The sequence below is a fragment of the Leptonychotes weddellii genome, chromosome 6 (assembly GCF_054177405.1).
Source record: "Leptonychotes weddellii isolate Sample4059 chromosome 6, ASM5417740v2, whole genome shotgun sequence".
Classification (NCBI taxonomy): domain Eukaryota; kingdom Metazoa; phylum Chordata; class Mammalia; order Carnivora; family Phocidae; genus Leptonychotes; species Leptonychotes weddellii.
In genome coordinates, this window is record NC_138374.1 from 42,387,631 (window position 1) to 42,407,344 (window position 19,714).

Below are 19,714 nucleotides of genomic sequence, written 5' to 3' on the forward strand. Positions count from 1 at the left end.
TCTGTAACAAACGCAACTCAACAACATCCACTGCTCCACGCGTGATAAAACACACCAGTAAATACGGCATCGTCGGACCTCCAGGACCGCATAGATTGAAGAGCAAAACGGATAAATACACAGTTAAGTGTAGGAAGCATGATAAATTCTAGAAAGCAAATGACTCTGTGCCCATATAAAGTATCTATATAACTGTGATAGAACCAGCTTACATTTGGTTAAAATCCTCTGACCAAAAAAAAAAAAAGCCTCCTTTGTGGTCACTTGAGAAGGGGTGAGATGTATCATATTTAAAAAGGGAATTCTACCGGAAATGTAACACATTCACTTCGGCTTCTCTGAAGTATAAATATGGTGTTAGAATCTCTCCTAAGTAGATTTAGATCAAGCAGAGCAAGACAGCAAAATAATTCCTAACATACGCACGTAATTTAAAACCAGGGTCAGCAAGCTTCTTCTGTAAAGGGCCAGATAGTAAACAGTTTAGGCTCTTGCAGGCCCTACACAGCCAACGACTCGGTGTCAACAAATGAGTGTGGCTATATTCCAATAAAACTTTCTTTATGAGTGCTGAAATTTGAATGAAATATAATTTTCACAGGTCATAAAATATTATTCTTCTTTTTAATTTTTTCCAACCAGTTGAAAATGGAAAAACCACTCTTGGCTCTCGGGCTGTGGAAACACAGGGCAGCAGACCAAATTTGGCCGGCAGGTAGTTTGCCTCACCCTGCTTTCAAAGCTTGCTTCTCAAAGCGTGGCAGACAGGCAGGCAGCAGAGACAGCACCCGGGAGCTTGTTAGAAATATAGGACCTCCGGGGCGCCTGGGTGGCTCAGATGGTTAAACGTCTGCCTTCAGTTCAGGGCATGATCTCAGGGTCCTGGGATCGAGCCCCACATCAGGCTCCCTGCTCAAAAGGGAGTCTGCTTCTCCCTCTCCCTCTGCTGCTCCCCCTGTTTGTGCTCTCTCGCTCTGTCAAATAAATAAATAAAGTCTTTAAAAAAAAGAAAAAAGAAATACAGAACCTCCAGCCCCACCCCAGATCCACTAAAGGAGAATCTGCATTTTAAGAACACCCCCTCTGTGTCTAATGTGTGCAGCCCTGTTTGAGAAGCATTGGTTCAAGGTCTACACAGACTCCAAAGCCAAACTGGCGAATCCCAGTTCTATCATGTGCCTCAGTTTCCCCATGCACAAGGTGGAGAGGATAGTCTTGTCTCCCTCGGCATGATTGCGAGAATTAGACATACACACACACCCACATACACACAGCTTAAACAGTATTTGTCACTACGATTACAAAATCTCACATTATGTGACAGTTGACCCTTGAACAACATTTGGGTTTGAACTGCGCGGGTCCACTTAGGCATGGATTTTTTCCAATAAATACGGTACAGTACTGTAGATGTATTTTCTCTTCAGTATGATTTTCTTAATAACATTTTCTTTTCTTTAACTTACCTTATTGTAAGAATACAGTATGTAGTACATAAAACATACAAAGTAGGTGTTAATTGACTGTTCATGTTATCCATAAGGCTTCTGTCAACAGTAGGCCATTAGTAGTTAAGTTTTGAGGGGAGTCCAAAGTTATATGTGGATTTTCGAGTGCACCCCCACATGGTTCAACTTCCCAGCCACCGTCTGAGACAGGCATGGTTTTACCCCATTTCATAGAAGAAACTGTGGCCCAGAGAATTGGAGACACTTGCCTAGGGTCACAGAACAAAAGTCCTTCTGGCTCTAAATTTATCCTGAGGCTAATGAAGGGTTCAAGGGTACAGAAGGGGGCCACACTCCCCAGGAGCCCAGATCTTCATGTCCAGGGCTCCATCCTAACCCCAAGAAGCCGCTTTGCAGCCTATGCCCCTTAGACCCTGGCACCCCAGGTGTCCAGCTCTCTGGCTCTGCCACTCGGGGCCCTCCCTCATCGAGACCCCAAGTTACCCTTCCGTTCAGTGACATTTATCTTCCATTAACTTGCACAGTGTTTTTCACAACTTCTCTTTCTAGTTGTAGACTGTAAATTTTCTCTTTGCTGAGTCTTGTAGCTGACTGACTATTTTTCATTATATTTGTAGGGCTCAGGGAAAAAAAAAAAGGCAATCCCTTTATTTGAGAATCCTGACATTTATTAGCATAATAAAACTCTCAAGATGAAATTGCAGTTTTCCAGACAGTAATTTCATTTGCAGGACAACTTACAAGGAATTTATTTTAAGGCCAGGTAAAACCTAAAATACATGAGACATGCAGAAAGTGCAGGCCCCAAATAAGATGAAATAAATGTGTTAGGCATAGAAACCTCAGCTGTTGTCTCTCACATATTAATTAGGGGTGACAGGAACAACAGCTCAGGGGTTCGGGTTCTCAGCCCAGCCTGCTCGGCTCTCAGAGCTGCTGCTGGTGCTTGGAATAGGAAGTTTCTTCCAACACCTTGAAAATCATCACACCATATTCCCCTGCCACATCACTGCTAAGCCCAAAATAATTGTTGCTGTTTCTGTTACCAGCAATGCCTCTCATTTAGACAGAGCTTGCATATTGCTCATTTAAGTGACCCACCAAAAAAAAAAAAACAACTAGTGGCGGCCACACAGAAATTCCTCTTCTCGGGTAGACTGAGCCTTCACAAGGTTGAACGTCTTGAACAAAGTCACATAGTTTGTAAGTAGCATGGCCAAAACCAAAATTCGGTTCCTCTGAGGCTCCTAGAATGGAAGACTATTACAAGAAAATCTGACCATAATCAGTGAAGGTTTTAAAGCATCTTAGCATTCAAGAAGCAAGCTTCCGCCTTCTCTTTTATTAATTCGGGGGCCCTGGGAGAGAGCAAGATAGAAGCCAGGTTGCGAGGCTGACATTATCGAACACATTTATATGATGGGTCCTTACCCTGGCTTCCCTCGAAGGCAGAGCCTGTAGCAAATGCCTATATGCTGCCACTTAATTCAGGGGTGGCCAGCCCAGAGGAGCTGGAGAAGGAGGCAGAGGAGGAGGAGGGACAGACAGGAGGGGGCGGACCTCATCTGGCCACTCCTTGGTTTCATCCTGACGAGTTGCTCCATCTTGCAGGACTGTCTTCTCAGAGGTCGTCAGAAGAACTGCCTGTCCGAACAGCCCCCCAGCAGGAGGAAGGGGGAAGAAGTAATCTACCAGCTGCTGTCTCCCATTGATCCAAGGTTCGCTGCACATGCAGAGTTAACTGCCCTGCTCTTGATGGGTGCACAGTGTCTTCAGCAACTGCAGCAATAGGAGATGAGGGGCCCAAAGCACCACATGGGGCAAGGTGGCATTGGCTCATCTCACATGAAGCTGATGGACCCCGTAAGGAAGAACAGAGTCCAGGCAGAATGCCTTGCAGTGGTAGTGACCAGAGTGAAGCAAGTGGCCAAGAATGTGAAGAGTAGGGGAAGCAGGAGGTGAAGGAGAGCGTAAGTGGTGTGGGACATGACTGTCAAGTAAGGTATGGCTGTCCACTGACAAGGATCAGAGCCCATCCATCCTTTCACTCCCACCAATATGATGCTGCCAACATTAAAATACTAGTAAGTCCAGGGTAGGGAGTTGAACACAAGTCTGCTTGATTCCACTAAAATATTCCCACCATAACACGCTGTCTCTGATCGTCCATAAACGTGAGAACCTGAGTATGCACGAAGACACTATCCCTGAGAGTTACTGACGAGTCACTGGAAGAATCTCATTGATATGAAAACCATACTCAGATTAAGTGAACACAAGGATCAGACTCAAAATGACCAGGAAGGCAGAAGTAATCATTTGGGCAACCTACATCAAGAGGGTAAACTCCTAGAGAGCAAAGGCTTTCTTGAATTTATAATTCATCCCAGGTTTTGGGCACATCTATGCAAATAAATGAAACCACTGACTCAATATTGCAAAACCAGGGTCAAGATATGCTTCCAAGACCAAGGATGGGTGGCAGAAGAAGAGGCAAATATAGAAGGCAGGGCAGTATCAGCCGCCTATTCTGGAAGCTGGGTCTCAGAAGCCTTAGGTAATTATTCCAATGATAAAATCAATGAGGGCAATAATGTACACCATTAAAGATGTAGCATCTATATTTTCCATATAAAATCCTTTGCAATATTTCTTCTATACTCTCCATGACTTTATAGACAGAACAGGTAGGAAATAACTTACTAGAAAACATTGCTGATTAGTGTTGGAAGACTTTCAGAAGAATTGCATTCATTCAACAAACATTTATTAAATGTCTACCATAAGTTAAATTCAGAGTTCGGCACTGGAATTATTTTGGATTATTAAAACATGACCCATGTGCTCTAGGGGCTCAGCTTAGGGTGGCCATGGCAAATAGGCTTCATGAAGTCATAACTAAACTCTTCATGAAAGAGTTGCATCAGCTATTAGCAATTTCTGTCCTGGGCATTGGGACGGGGACCAATAGCACATATATTTCATATCCCTTGAGACATACTAATCTACTTAATCCTCTGGATGGTGGTAGATCTTCCAGAAGGCCATAAGGATTTGAGCTGGGAAGTTCTTAAGTTGAGTTCAAAAACTGGATGCCCAAAGAAGTCCAATTGATAAGGGAGAGAGGGGAAGGAATCATTCAAACAACAGATGGTAGTCTGGTGGGCTGTCCCTCTGTCCACAGGGTTCCTGCAGCAGCTCTCCCCCTGAAACAGTGATAATTTCCTCCTAAAAGGAGAAACAAAAAGGAAGAATTACTTATAACCAAGCAAGGGAAATAAACATCCACCAGAGAGAGGCCAGTTCAAGATAGAAAGTCTATGAATATGTATCTGCCTCCTCCTCACTCAAATTTATAGAAATGACAGAAAAAAAATCTGCGTTTAAAAAAGAAATAGAGCCATATTGGGAAAATGGAAATAAATCCAATATGGGAAAATAAGAAGGAAGGCCATCAACAAAGCCAAATGTTAAAGAATACTTGAAAACCAAAAGACCTACAGGATGAGATGGTCAGAGGAGTGAAGGTGAGGCAGGGGCTGGAGCAAGTATCGGAGGGACAGGCTGGGGAGCCCTAGACAGTAGAGGTCTTTGCCTCGGGCAGATGGGAAGTGAGGAGAGGCACTGCCCTTCGTTGGGAGGCCAAAGAGTCCACAAAAGCTCATACATTCCCATGCCCAAAAGATGAGCTGTCTTTAGGGCTGTCAACTCCAACCCTTACAGCATGGAGAGAACGGATTCGGGAAACAGGGACTGTATCCACTGATGGATAAATAGGAATTTCAAAGTTCAGACACCACCTCATAACTCAAAATGTATACATACTTAAGGAAAATCATACCCATAAAAGAAAGATGCCAACTCAACAGTAGAACTGACCCCCAAGAAAATATCAAGTTTATAAAACAAACTGAAAGAGCTTTTCAGGGATGGGTATGCATCTCCTCAATGGAATAGGAAGATAAATCATTCATGAAATAAGAATAGGCTATTATTTATGGGGCATCTGGGTGGTGCAGCCCATTAAGCATCGGACTCTTGGTTTCGGCTCGGGTCATGATCTCAGGGTCATGAGATCGAGCCCCGTGTCAGGCTCCACACTCAGTGCGGACTCTGCTTGGGATTCTCTCTCCCTCTCCCTCTGCACCCCTCCACTCGTGCTCACTCTCTCTCTCTCTCCCTCCCTCAAAATAAATAAATCTTAAAAAAAAATAATGGGCTATTATTTTTTTTAATTAAAGAAGCTGCAAATGAAAAGAGTGCCCATTAAATAAAAATAAAAATTTCAAAAGAAGACCTGAGAAGCAGGATAGACATAACTAAAGCTCAATTTAATTGCTGGAAGAACTGACAAGTCAGTAAGAAAGGAGACATCTAAGTAGAAAATGGACAAAGGACAGGAACGAACAATCCACAGAGGAAATCCAAGTGGCCATTAAACATATAAAAAGATCCTCTGTGTCAGTAGTAATTGGAGAAACGCAAGCTAAACAACAGTGAGATAGAGCATCTGCCCGTCTGATGGGAAAAAATTAAAATGACTGATAATCCCCAGTGTTGGCAACAGTGTGGGGAAAAAGCCTCATCAGTTTTGGCAGAAGCACAAACTGGCACTATGTTTTTGGAGGGCAATCTGGCAGATCTTTTCAAATTAAAATGTGCATCATCTTCTATCCAGCAATTCCAGTACGACGGATCCATCCTAGAGAAATACTGTGCCCAAAGGGACCTAGACAAGCAAAGCTCTGGGGCCCCGTTTGTGATCATGTAAACCTGGAAGCCATGTAAGTGGCCATCAAGAAAAACCATGGGGCACGCGTACGGATGTGGTTGGTACATGTACTCAATACAAGCATTTCAGTAACAGCCAACGTCCTGATAACTTACAAATGTTAGCTGTACTGTTTCAGGACTTTACACAGTGATATCTCAATGAAACCTCCCAGGGACCCTAAGGAGGGGAGTGCTATTTTGAAAGCCATCTTACTGATGAGAAAACCAAAGCACAAAAATTTCAGTAGTTTGCCCAAAGTCACTCACAGTAATGAAGTTGGGATTTAAAATTCAGCAGCCCACTTCCAGCGACCATGCTTTGAAAAAAAACACCATATGCTATCTTGATCCTGCTAAAAAATCAAATTGCTGAGCTATTGGTACAGAATTGTCCAGTTTAATCTCACCCCACTATCCTTATTTTTTAGAATTTCCCTGGATAAACTGGTACATTTCAGTTTTTTCTGGAAAATCCTATCTTTTTTTTAAAAAAAATCTCTATCCTATTGGTATATTTGTTGGGTAGAGAATTGCATTAAATTTTTTTTTAAAGATTTTATTTATTTATTTGACAGAGAGAGAGAGACAGCAAGAGAGGGAACACAAGCAGGGGGAGCGGAAGAGGGAGAAGCAGGCTTCCTGCCGAGCAGGGAGCCCGATGCGGGGCTCGATCCCAGGACCCTGGGATCATGACCTGAGCTGAAGGCAGACGCTTAACGACTGAGCCACCCAGGTGCCCCTGCATTAAATTTATAATTAGAAGAAAAAAAAAAGCATTGTCTGGTTTATGTAGAAAATAACAAAACTATGTACTTCCTTAGGTACATAAATTTCTGTGTTAATGCCCAGGAAATATTTGGATAAGTACATGGCAAACGAATACTTTAAGGTGGAGGATGGAAATGGAGATTTGAAATGGACAAGGCATTCACCTTGTATTGTACTTCATTATTCTTAGAACATAATCATAAATTAATTGTGTAATTAAAACTTTAATTTCTATACACTGACCACCAGATCTCCACATGGGCATAGATGAACCCCTTCTTCAGTGTAAGAAACTACATTGGAAGTCTCCAACCCTAGATTTGGAAGAGAATAAAGACCTTCAAAGACATCTGTTCTAACCTTCCAATGCAAGAACAATAGCATAGCTTCTCTGAGAGATGGACTTTTTTCCTGTGTTTGAACACTTCCTGGGACAAGCAGCTCATCACTGCTCAAAGCAGCTTATAGTGGGCAGGGAAACCAAATATCATGGTAGAGAGGAAAAAGCCCAATCTTTAGAGGCAGACGGCCTGAGGATTAACTCTCAGACCTCGTGGTGCCAGCCATGAAAACTTAGGGAAGCTATTCAAGCTCCCTGGCTTTGGTCTCCTGATCTGTGAAATGGGACTAGTCTACCTCCCTCACGGAGCTATCATGACGAGGAAGCGAGAACATGGATGGACAGCACTAGGCATCATGCCTGACACAGAGAAGGTGCCAATATCCACACATGCCCTCCCTTTCTCTTTCCTAGAGTTGTTAGAAAGCTCTTCCCAACACGGGTAGAAAACTGCCCTGAACCTGGTTAGTCCAGTTTTCCAGGAGTCCTGTCCACCCAGCGTCTAGGTATTTGTAAATAGGTAATTTTCTATGTGCTTTACTTAGAAGGTCAAGTCAAGAGCTGTCCCTAGAGCCCTGGGGACATCCATGAAGAAAAAACAAAACCAATCCAAGAGTTCCTATTACAGCAAAAACCCAGTGAGATGTGAGTCTGTGAACCTTGCTACAGCTGCAAAGCTCAGGTAGATGGGGAGCGACCACGACTCTGTCTCTCGGAATCCCTCTCCCACCCTTGTGGCTCACCGAGTTCCACCTTTGGCTTTCTCCCAGTTACTACTGTGCTGACAGTCACATTAACACAGAAGTTGCTTCTCTCTACATATATCGTTTGGAAGGCAACATCTTTCCTCATGAGAGGTCTACAGTAGGGGGACAAATAACAAAGAGAGTTCTGGAAAACAAGAACTTCCACACCACTTCACAGTTACAGAGTGCTGTTATGGACATTTCTTCATTTAACAGTCATGGGATCTGAACTATTATTTACATCCATTTGCCTGGTTAGGATGGTAAAGTTCAGTGAGACTAAGGAACCTGCCCAAAGTCACACACGTACCACACACGTATGTATCCTTGTAGTTGGAACAAGAGGCATGGTAACTCTACTAGAAAAGCTTCTCAAGCCACAGGGTTGACAGCTAGGTTTCAGCTAACTCTACAAAGCTGCCAGAGGCCCGGCTAGAACGTCCTCAAGCAGGACATCCTGGGGATGTGTCGCAGGTAAGCTGCGGGCTTGGACGGAAGGTGCATCAACTAGTCCCTAAGTGTTGACCATAGGGAGAACTCGGATACTTGAGGTGAGAAGAGGCTTAGGGACCAGGGCTGGAGGGGCCTGCATTAGTCAGAGGGTAAGCCAGAGAGAAGAACAGCAGGCCCCAGAGCCTGTCTAGACCATCTCTGCTCTCTCCCACCCCGATGTCCCATATCCCTGTGATCCTGCAGACCTTCTGGGGCTGCCTGCTCTCTCTCCACCCCATCTCTTAGAATACCTGCAGCCTGGCGCTCCTTCACCTCAAGTTTCTCCCAGTCCTACCTCCTGACCAGCAACTCTGTGAAGGATACCTTGTGGAAATCAATGAGATCGGTGAGCGTTGCATGGCGATTGGGGTCCACTCCCAGGAAGCTGTAAAAATCCCCAGAGGCGTCCACAAGAAAGTGCTTGAACCCTTTCTGCAGGCGATAGGAGAGGGTGTAGCCCCAGATTTTCTCACTGACCCGGACCAAAAATGCTCCCTCCGTCATGTTCTCGAGGAGATCTTCTGCATCTTCTCGGCTAATAATTCCTGGTTTAAAAAAGAAAAAAAATAAGTCCGTAGGTTCAGCAAACCTTTCCCCTGCCACTCTCCCTGACTCACCCCCGCCCCTCATCCTCCTTCCATGGTGTCAGGAAAGAGGGGGCCTCAGGAGCTGTCCAGCACTTACTTACCTCATTCCACCCAGAGCAACCAGCTGTGAGCCTGGGGGCAGAGTTTCTACTAGCACCTGAGTTTAGCACGCTTTCCTCCAAATTAAGCCACACTAATTTGGATTAATTGGGTAAGCAAAGAATTAGCAATGAGCCAGAATTAGAGCATCTATCGATTACAAATACAAGTCAGCAAGCACTGCCCCATGGAGAGCCTTAAGAGTCCTGCTTTAATGACAACAGCAGAGTGACTCAAGATTACTACCCCAGTTATCTTGCTGGTACCCATGAATGAGCATCTGAAAACAGTAGGTCCTCTTAAGAAGCCCACCTGTGGGCATTGGGAAACCAGCTAAAAGCACAAAATTTTCTCAGGTTCTGCGGTCCTTCACGAGGATGTGGTTTCACCACAGTATGGAGGTCGGGTCCAGCCCTGAAGTTACTGATTACTTGTCAGTGGCAATCCCCAGAAGGGCTTTTTGGGAGCTGCTGTCCTCTGGATAGAGCATAGGAAGCCATGTGTGGAGGGACCAGTCTCGCAGGGCAGGGCAGCGGGAAGAGGGTGGGAGCCAGAAGGCCTAGGTGACCTGCTCAACCTGCCTTCGTCTGGGCTCCGTGATGCTCAGCCAACTCCTCGACTTCTCCAATGTCCTCTGACGTTTAAGTGAGCATCTTAATCCATCTACATCAAGGGCACATTACGACTTTCAAGTCAGCTAAAGAATTTGAAAGCATTTCATAAACTGAGAAACACTGTGGAAATGTTGGCTACTGTTATCATCGTATTTGGGGAGAGAAGAGAAACGCATGGTCCTTTTCACACACCCACTTCCCCTGTGCATACACTCCATGGGATCTTTACTGACGGTCACATAGCAAAGGGGTAGAAGGTAGCCGGGCTGTTGGTCCCTGTGACCCCGAGAGGTACTCACATTTGTGACCTCTCCCCTGCTGCACCCTGGTGCCTTTCTCAAGCTTTCCTGTATGTACTCCCTGCTCCCCCCCCCAAGCCCCTGCCATTGCTCTCCTATTTACAGGAGGTGCAGCAGGACTTTCCTTATGCCCAAAGCAGAGGACATAGAGGCCACCACACTGTCACATGTCCCCCTTTTAAAGACAGCCAACACAACTGGGGGTCACCTCCGTCCTCCTTGCCCAGACTTATCAAGAGGAAATCAAGTGAGCCACCCTCTCCCCAGCCAGGCTATGTAAGTAGGAAACTAGGGAGAGGGGAGGGGGAAGGAAGTGGGGAGCCCTTCTACCACAGAACACCTGAAGAATCGCGCACAATTCCCACGTAGGCAGGAGGAAGCACCGGGAGGATGTTAGTGCCTTCAGCCAGGGAAGCAGTGACAGCCAAAAGAGGACCAAAATGGCCACCTGGAATCTGTCAGAAGACTCAGCACTGTCTCTCACCCACCTCCCTGCCCCAGTGCCAGAAGACCTAGACCCTAAAGGTGGCTGGGGCAGGGAGAAAAGTAAGAGGAGACAGAGTAGAGCCAAGGGCCGGGAGGAAAAAGGACCAGAAAATGTCACCCCCATCTCCACTCTGCCCACCTCAAGCTAAAGCCCAGACCAGACTGGAAATTGGGGAGGAGAGAATTGTTGCATTGGGCAGGAGCCTGAACAGTCAAACTTGAATAGGACTCAACTTTTTAATATCTGAAAGCGACCAATAACACCAAAAGGACAATGTCATGTGTCTGCCATCTAACACCTTTGAATAGCCTCCTTGGACTCTGGCAGACTCCAGGCTTGGGAATGACAGACACAGGGCTCTGGGACCCCACCCACCCACCTCTCTAGGCTCATTCACTCACTCACCTTGTGCACCATTGCTGCTCCTTCCCACAAGCCCCCTTGTGCAGAAGTTTCATGCCCGTCCCCGGCCCCCTTTGTCCCAGCTAACCCTGAATCCTCCTCTTCTCTCCTGGGAAGCCCATGCTGCTGGCCACCTACACTCTACCTTTGTGCAAGTGAGAAACAGATGTCCCTCTGAGTGGTGGACTTTGAAAAGGGTGCCTCTCTGGGCCGAAATGGCCAAGCTCACATTTCCACATTTCAACCCCTCCTGCTCACAACCAGCCCCCTTGGCAGGGTCCCTTTATTCAGTGTGCAACCTGCTCCATCCTGTCAGGAAATCATCGCTATCCCAGGAGGCTGCACGGGATATCCACCTTTGAGCTTTCATAACACCTGCCCAGATGCTACAGTGTATTAGTAAACAGGCTGTGAAGGGCTCGAGGGTAAAGCTTGTGGCAACCGTGGGAGCGCGCTGCTCAAGCCTCCCTCAAGAGAGACTCTGCTGCAAGGAACAGTGTCCAGAGCTGACAGCCCCCAGCTGCTGCTCAGGATCCACCGCGGAAGCGTGTTCTGCCCCAGCTGCTTCAGGCACAGAGGGTACAGAACCCAGTGCCCCTGACTCAGAGCACAGAAGGTTCTATGAGCACGAGGCTATGGAAGCTGCCATTCTACCCAGTGTGGGACTCCTCTAGTGAGCAGTCACTGCTCAGGGCTTCCCATCAGCCGGAGCAAGACTCTCCCTGAGCTGTGCTCCAGTAGCAGGCTCTTCCTCCCAATGACCCTTCCTTCCCACCCTCCCTTCATGGGTGTCAGGCCTGCACCTCATCTGAAGACTCTCCCCACCTTCTCCTGCTCCTTCTCCCCTTTATCCTTCATGGGCATTTCTTCCAGGAAATCGCTTGTACTTCTGCCTCCTGGAAGACCCAAACTGACACTGAATGCTGACCTTTGTGCCCCAAGCATCTGGAATGTTGGGGGGCTTGTTTGGAGCAGTAATCAAGAGCAAAGACTAAAATCACAGCTCAGGTGGACATCTGGGTGGCTCAGTCGGTTAAGCATCTGCCTTCAGCTCAGGTCATGATCTCAGGGTCCTGGGATCGAGCCTCGCATCGGGCTCCTTGCTCAATGGGGACTCTGCTTCTCCCTCTACCTCTGCCGCTCCCCCCTGTTCACGCTCTCTCTTGCCTTCTCTCTCTCTCAAATAAATAAAATCTTCTAAAAAATAAAAATAAAATCACAGCTCAGGGATTTGTTCAATGGGTGACCTTGGGCAGGTTACTCAAGCCTCTCTGAAACCCAGGGCAGTGTCCTCATCTATTAAGTGGTACCATCACTCTTACCTACGTCATAAGGTTGTTTGAGCCTATGTTAAATTAATGTGTGAGCATGCTTGCCACAGTGCCTGAGAACACAACACCTAGCTAATACACATAACTAGTTTGTCTTGGCTACACCAAGAGTATCACTCATGTGCCAGGGTTGGATGTCACTTCGTCCTGGGAACAGCAATGGTCATAGCACTGCCAGGCTATGCTGCCCACACCCACGCACCCAACCCCTCCAGACAGAGGCTGTGGTGGGTGACCTCTGATGGGGACTGCTTGGGTCCCTGGGCCCCAACCTGCACCATCCCTGGCAGACTCTCCAGGTGTCTGGGATAATAAACATCTGCGAACTCTGACCCCACTCTTTGAAACTTACCTAGAAATCAACAGTATAATTTGGCCCAAGACCAAAAGTAATGCAGCCTCACAGTTCAGGATGGCATAGACCATTCCATAGAAAACCTGACCCCCAGGAGAATTAGTTGGTGGCTGGGAGGCCTGTAGGACATTTACAAGGAGAAGCTGTTACACTTCTCTGCCCACTCATACTCTGCACTCCTCGACTCCCTCTCTCTCTCCATGGATCACCTCAAAGCCAAGTGTACTGGGAACTAAGCACTAATCATACCCCATCCCATCCCACCTCTGCCCCTTCTAAACACGCTATGACCTCTTGGCTAAGGAAAGAAGGGAGGGCCTCACCTCACCCCTTCTGACTGTGGAGCAAGCACACTGCTCCCCAGGGATCATGGAAACTTTCTGCGTCTGCCAATGACCAGGGCTGGCCGAGGGATGCGGCCTTACCACACAGTGCTCCAGGGTAGCTGTTCTGGAATGATGACTGCAGAATGCAACTGTAGATCCCTTTTGAGCCAATTCTCACCTGCCAACATTGGGAAATGTAGCTTTTCCTGCAATTTCTCTCCTTCCTCCCTTCAACAACTTTGTATTAAGCACCCTCTAGGAGCCAGGCCCCATGCTAGGCACCTGCGGATCAGCACTGAATGAAAAACAGTTCCTGCCTTGCAGAAGCTTTGACTCTGGACAGAAATAAAGATCGACAGGATTTTTTTTTTTTTTTTTTTTTTAAGAAAAGGCTCACGGTGACCAGTGGTGATCAAGGCCCCAGATGCTGCAGCTCTGGTGCCAAGGGTGGAAGCGACAGCTAGACTGAGACCAGAAAGGTGAAAACAGAGGCACGAGGCAAGAACTTGTTTGCAAAAGAGATTAATTAGCACGTGGCCTGAGGGAGGGCCAAAGTAGGAGCCGGGCAACAGCAATGGTGAGCTACGAAGAGGTCGGCAGGGGCCAAGCCCCCAAGAGCTCTCTATACCATTAGAAGGATTCTGGACTTAATTTCGAGGGCCATGAGAAATGACTGATGATCTCTAAACAGAGAAGAATGTGAGAATGTTCAAGGATGAAAAAACGGCTCCAGGGGTTATGAACTAGACAGAGAAGAGTATGAGAATGTTCAAGGATGAAAAGATGGCTCCAGGGCGTATGAACTAGAGGCACACAAGCCAGGGATCTCAATGCAGTGAGGGCTTCATCGTGTAGGGATTGCTTCATAGCTACATTTCCCCAGTTGTAGCGCTGGACTCCAGCTCCCGGACTGAGTGTCTGCCAGAGATGGCTTCTATGTTGAGGCAGGGGGGGCAAAAGGACACACCGGGGGTTACCTAAGAAGGCCCCTGTCACAGCCAGCCCTGGGCACCATCCAGGGACTCTGTGGCCCTCATCCCCTTCGGTCCTCCTAACATCCCGATCATCATCAGTTCATAACTGATGGTCATAACCGAGGGTCAGCAAGAAAAGTGACCTATCCCAGGTCACAGAGCTAGTAAGTGGTGGGGCCAGATTTTGAACTCAGGTCCTCGGACTCCAAGTCCAGTGCTCTTTGCTCTACACCATGTTTTCACATGCACAGGACAGTAAGAGCTGCTGTGAAAGACACAGAAGGAGGAGATTAATGTGACCTGGAGAAGCCAGGACAGACCTGAGAGCAGCAACGAAGGGAGATGTGAAGCAGGCCTCTGGGGCTGGGTTGATTGTGGGTATAAGCCGTAAGCAGAGCTGATGACGTGGGAGGGGAGAAGGAGGGATGCAATGAATGGATGAAGGGATCCAAGACTAAGAAGGACACCCCCATGGCATATTTATATAAATGGAACATTAGAGAAGCTTAATCTAAGTCTCAGGACAGGAAGGAGACGCAGAGGATGGGCTGAGAGGTCTAGCACATGTGCAATCCAGATCCCAGAGAATACAGGCGAGAGGGAGAGGAGGCCATATTTAAATATTGAAGGATTGGGGATTCATCAAAGACACGTTGCAGTGAACCTGCCCAAAGCGACTTAGTGTCTCATTCTGTCAGCCAGAGAGAGAAGGCAGATTATCTTCAAAGAATGAACCATTAGACTGATGGTTAACTTCTCAGTTACAACAGCAGAAGCCAGAGGACAATGGGATAATATTTTCAGTGTGCTGAGAAAAAAAAAATAACAGTGTTTAATGAAACTATCTTTCAAGGAAAAGGACAAAATAAAGACATCTTCAGAAAAAAAAAATTGAGAAAATCGATTATCAAAGACAATCTAAAGGACATACTTCAGGTGGAAGAAATTTGATCCTGAACAGAGAATCTGAGGGGCTAGAAGGAATGATAAGCATAGATCCTGCAGGTGAATTTAAAAAGATATATTGACTTACAAAACAATACTAGTAATGGATAATTTGAAGATTTAAAGAAAGAACTGTCATACTGACAACATCTGATCAGTTGAGAGTAGAATCACTGTTATGTGTCTTGAGGGGGAGCCTGTGTCTTGAGGGGGAGCCCGGCTGGCTCCAGCAGAAGAGCATTAGCCTCTTGATCTCAGGGTTGTGAGTTGGAGCCCCATGTTGGGTGTAGAGATTACTTAAATACATAAAACTTTAAAAAAATAATTTAAAAAATTCTGTGTGTCTAGAAAGAGGGTAAAGATATATAGCAACTCGAGAATATGTGAAATATGCATGTTACGCCCTCTCAATTAACCACTGAAAGATAGGCATTGAAAGCGGTGTAGCCTCCGAAGAGCAGAGGTGGACAAATGCAACAAGGAGAAGTTTTTTTTTCAATGAAGCGTGAAACAAGCTAATAACTAAAAAATAACTACACTATAGTTCCATTGGTACTAAAGTGAAAAGCTCACAAAGCTAAAGGCTACAGTGCTTGGAGATTAATATACAAACAATAAATGAAGCAAAGATCTGATAGAGCAGATATTCAGGAGAGAGATGGCGTCTGATGGAAGGACCAGGGCAACCAAGGTCAGGGGCACACAGGTGCTTCCAGGATGGCTCGTGTTTCTGCTTCTGAAGCTCTCTTCATGCCCTTCACATCTGTATGTGCGCACACTGTATATATTCGATGTTTAATATTTTAAGGATTTAAATATCATGGCTCTGCACCTCCCCACACATCATGCTATGACATTCATTCAAAGTTGGTCAATGTCCTTTGAGGGATGGGGAGGTATCACCCAGAAAAAAAAAAAGGATCACTAATGAGCTTTAAATGTCAGTGTTGGCTGTCTTGGGTCCCTAGAGCATGGTTCTCTGCCCTGGCCCACTCTGACAGAGTCTTACTTAATTCATTTTGGGTACAACAGACATGAGTAACATTTACAATCTTCCCAGGTAATTCCAATATGCAGCCAGGTTTGAGACTGACTGAGCTAGAGTGTAAATGGTCTTGCAAACCAGGGCTGGCAAAGATGTAAAAAGTGGATTTTTACATTCTACAAACTCCCTCTATATTTCTAGTAGTACTTGGAGATCTGAACACAGTTTTATAGACCTACTCTAGAGGGGACAGAGGTAGGGCCTGTGAGAAGACCCTACAGACGGAAAAGAGCTTTTCCTGGGCTGGGTGGTATCCCACCTCTATCCCCTCCACCGAGGGGAAGAAGGACTAAAGGGAGGGCCCCCACTCATGTTCCTGCATCCCACAGAGAAACTAGAAGAGTCCCGTATCCCAATTTTGTGGAGAATCTAGCAGGAGCCGTCGCCAGCATAATTTAGCCACAATTAGGCAGAACGACGGATTTGGAGACAGAACAGCCTGAAGATGATGGCTGCCAGACTCCCCAAATTTCTGTGTGTCCTGGAGGGGAGCCAGGACTTCCAACACCTTCTGGTGTGGGATTTGGAAGATGGAGGGAGCGAAACCATCATGTGTGGCTGCTGGGAATCGGGACTGGGTCAGCCTTCCGGACACCCCTAACCAGATTAACTGCACATTTACCCTCTGGTCCAACAATTACATTTCCTGGGATATATTATAAAGAAATCCTCACACAAGTCCATAAGGGTCCAGGGCAAGAAAAGTAATTGACTCTTAGATTAATCTGTGGTGGTGATAAGTTGAGGGCAATGTGGGTGTCCAGGACTCGAGGAGAGGGTAAGCAAAATGAGGTAGATGCAGCCTGTGGAATTCTGTGAAGCAATTAGAAATAATAGGCCAGAGGTAGAAACAGCGTGGCTCTCATAACAAAGTCCATGGACTAAGTTTCCAACAAAACTAGGTGGCAAGGTAGCCCCGTGAACCCCAGATACAAATGGAGGTAGAACAATCAATCAACACAAGACTTTTGTGATACCAAGCGTTTCCACAGGAAGAAGAAGAAAGAAACAAGGGTGACCAATGGACCCGAGAGCAGTCGACAGGAATTCACTGGAAAGCAGGAGGCCAACTTAAGAACAGCAGCTGAAACCTGGGGAGGATCTGCCTTCCCCAATCCTGGGGAAGGGCAAGAGGCCCATGGTGACACCCTCTGGGGCCACCTCTGATCACTGGGAGTGGAATCAAAACTGAGCAAGGTAGGAGAAAAGAAAGGGATGAAGGAGAAGGTCCAGACCCACATGGGGGAGGGGAACAGAGCCTAGATAACCCAGGAAGCAAGCTGCGCTTTTTGTGGACACATCACAAAAACAGCAGAAGTGGGGCGCCTAGGTGGCTCAGTCAGATAAGCATCTGCCTTCGGGTCAGGTCATGATCTCAGGGTCCTGGGATCGAGCCCTGCGTCTGGCTCCTTGCTCAACGGGGAGCCTGCTTCTCCCTCTCCCTCTTCCCCTCCCCACTCATTCTCTCTCTCTCTCTCAAATAAATAAAATCTTTTAAAAAATTAGCCACAGAAAAGCATCAAGGTCAAATCATATGTAACGTTAGCTGAGAAAAAAAGAAAATGAGCAGAATAACTTCCCTTGGGTGATATATACATAATATATATACAAGAACCCTTTGAACAGATACTCATTATTATCAGGAAGGCTCCTTATTGAGGAGGAAGGGGAATGTGGGTGGAGCATAAAGGAGAGTAAGAAAATAAACAAATAAGGGACAGCCTTGTTTCTTTCCATAATGCTAATAAAGTATGAGGACAGGGGTGGAAGAGGTGGCCAGTGAACTGAATCTATAGGACTGAGGGTTTTTTGGAAAATAAACATCATTAAGAGCATAGCCCAGAAGAGAGGCAAGGTCACCCCAGAACCTAGGCTTTGGGGTAGATGGTCTTCTCTAACAGTTAACTGATGGCAGTTGTTGAAACTCAGAAGGCCCAGCAAGAGCCAAGGTAGGGCCAAGTCAAGTGTGGGGGATAATCAGTGTGGAGAAGGGGACCCCCAGACCCCAGCTATGCTCAGTATCCAACACTCATAGATGCTTCCAGCAGCGGTGGACCATCGGATTCATAAAAGTAGAGAACAAGGTCCAGAGATGAGGGGCCAACCAGGGCCTTTCTTTGACTCCCTCCCAAGCCATGAGCTCCCCCTACACTCAGACACCACCTGGGGAAGAGGAGTGATGTTGGAAAGATTGAATATTTGTTAGAAAGTAACTGAGTTAAACTGAAAGAGACTCTTAAAACCAAAGGAACTGGAAATGTTGAGGGTGATTTTTTAGGCATTAGCAGGAAACAGAGGTCCTGACAAGGTAAGATCACTTATAAAAACAAATTAACAAGAAATTACACTTTTATATCTATCTTTCTAGCAACAATTCAAAAGTTTGATGGAAATGTAGAGACAGCCAAATATGTCTCCAGACACTGTCAGCTGCCCCGTGGGGCACAATCATCCCTGGCAAGAACCGCTGACATACAGATAGACCCGAAAGATCTCTAACTGATAACAACAACAACAAAAGTCTTAACAAAATAGTCCACGGCTCCTCTGGGTGCTGAACATCAGAGGCAAGCCAACTAACTACAGCGCCCTCTGGGCCTCTGCAGTAAAAACCATGGCCAAGGTCAGGGGCAGAAGCCTTCCAGCGCCCCCTTCCCCCCACCCCATCCGCGATTGCACAGCGGGAGGGTAAGAAGCAGGGAATGCAGAAGCAGAGATGGCCAGCGTAGCCAAGAAGTCCAGGTTTGCTCTCCCTGCTCCAATTCCCGCACATTTATATCGCATTTGCAGCCGGCAGCCCCGCGAGGTGTGGCCAGCAGCTCCTGACTCCCTTCTTATTGTACGGAGCACAAATCCCCGTGCCATCTTCGCTAAGCCTCACCTAATCATCTCCCTGCATCCCATGAAGATGATGCTCTCAAACACCACCAACAACAACTTCAAGTTGCTATCAAAATATTGATTCCATCGGTGCTAACTGGCGGCAGCCCCAGGAAAGGAAAGGCACTTTAAACACACCTCCAAAAGATGCTGGGCTCTAAGGGACCCATAAATCCATATGTTAGCAAATCCTGGATTCAGTTCCCAGCCCCTCCTCCACCTCCATCCCGGTCCCTGAAATCACTGGCTCCGAATTTAACCTGAGTAACCAAATGGGTTCCTTTTATTTCTCTGTTAGGGTTTCTCTCTGAAAAGAACGAAATGCAGGCAGGCCAGACACGACGTTTTACTTTTTATGGGTCTCAATTTATCTGATGGGCATATTTCTTACAGCTTTCACTGTAGCTACGCCTCACCGGCCGGCAACTCCTCCATCAACCGGTTAGCTATTTCTCATTCATTTTTGTGACTTTCCTTTCTTATTGCCATACTTTCCAGATGATATCATTAAAGAGGCTGGAATTATTAAGCTCTTCATTCTCAACAGTTTCTTAAAGCATCCTAAAGCCACAGAGACTGTGATGAATGAGTTCACATGCCTTCATTTTTTTATAACTCCAAATGAAATTTAACCACGGCTAACTGCTGAGACAAGGGTTTCACAGGAAGAGCTTCTTGGTTCCAGATATCGCCATGCACAAGAGGCAATACCCCATGCCCACGACCGCCTGCTCCAAGTTGACATGCCAGGTTCAAATCACTAACGCCACTGTTGGGACAGA

At 46.5% G+C, this 19,714-nt stretch overlaps 1 protein-coding gene across 1 annotated transcript in view; it reads right to left on the minus strand.

Annotated features, from left to right (window-relative positions):
- Positions 1 to 2,183: 2,183 nt before the first annotated feature.
- Positions 2,184 to 19,714, minus strand: part of SH2D4B (SH2 domain containing 4B) — a 63,798-nt gene continuing 46,267 nt past the window's right edge. Inside the window, exons 6-7 of the mRNA XM_081824003.1 lie at positions 8,913 to 9,133; positions 2,184 to 4,697 (exon numbers count right to left, since the gene is read on the minus strand). Coding sequence (XP_081680129.1) covers positions 4,605 to 4,697; positions 8,913 to 9,133 — 314 coding nt within the window. The 3' untranslated portion in view covers positions 2,184 to 4,604. The remainder of the gene's footprint in view (positions 4,698 to 8,912; positions 9,134 to 19,714) is intronic.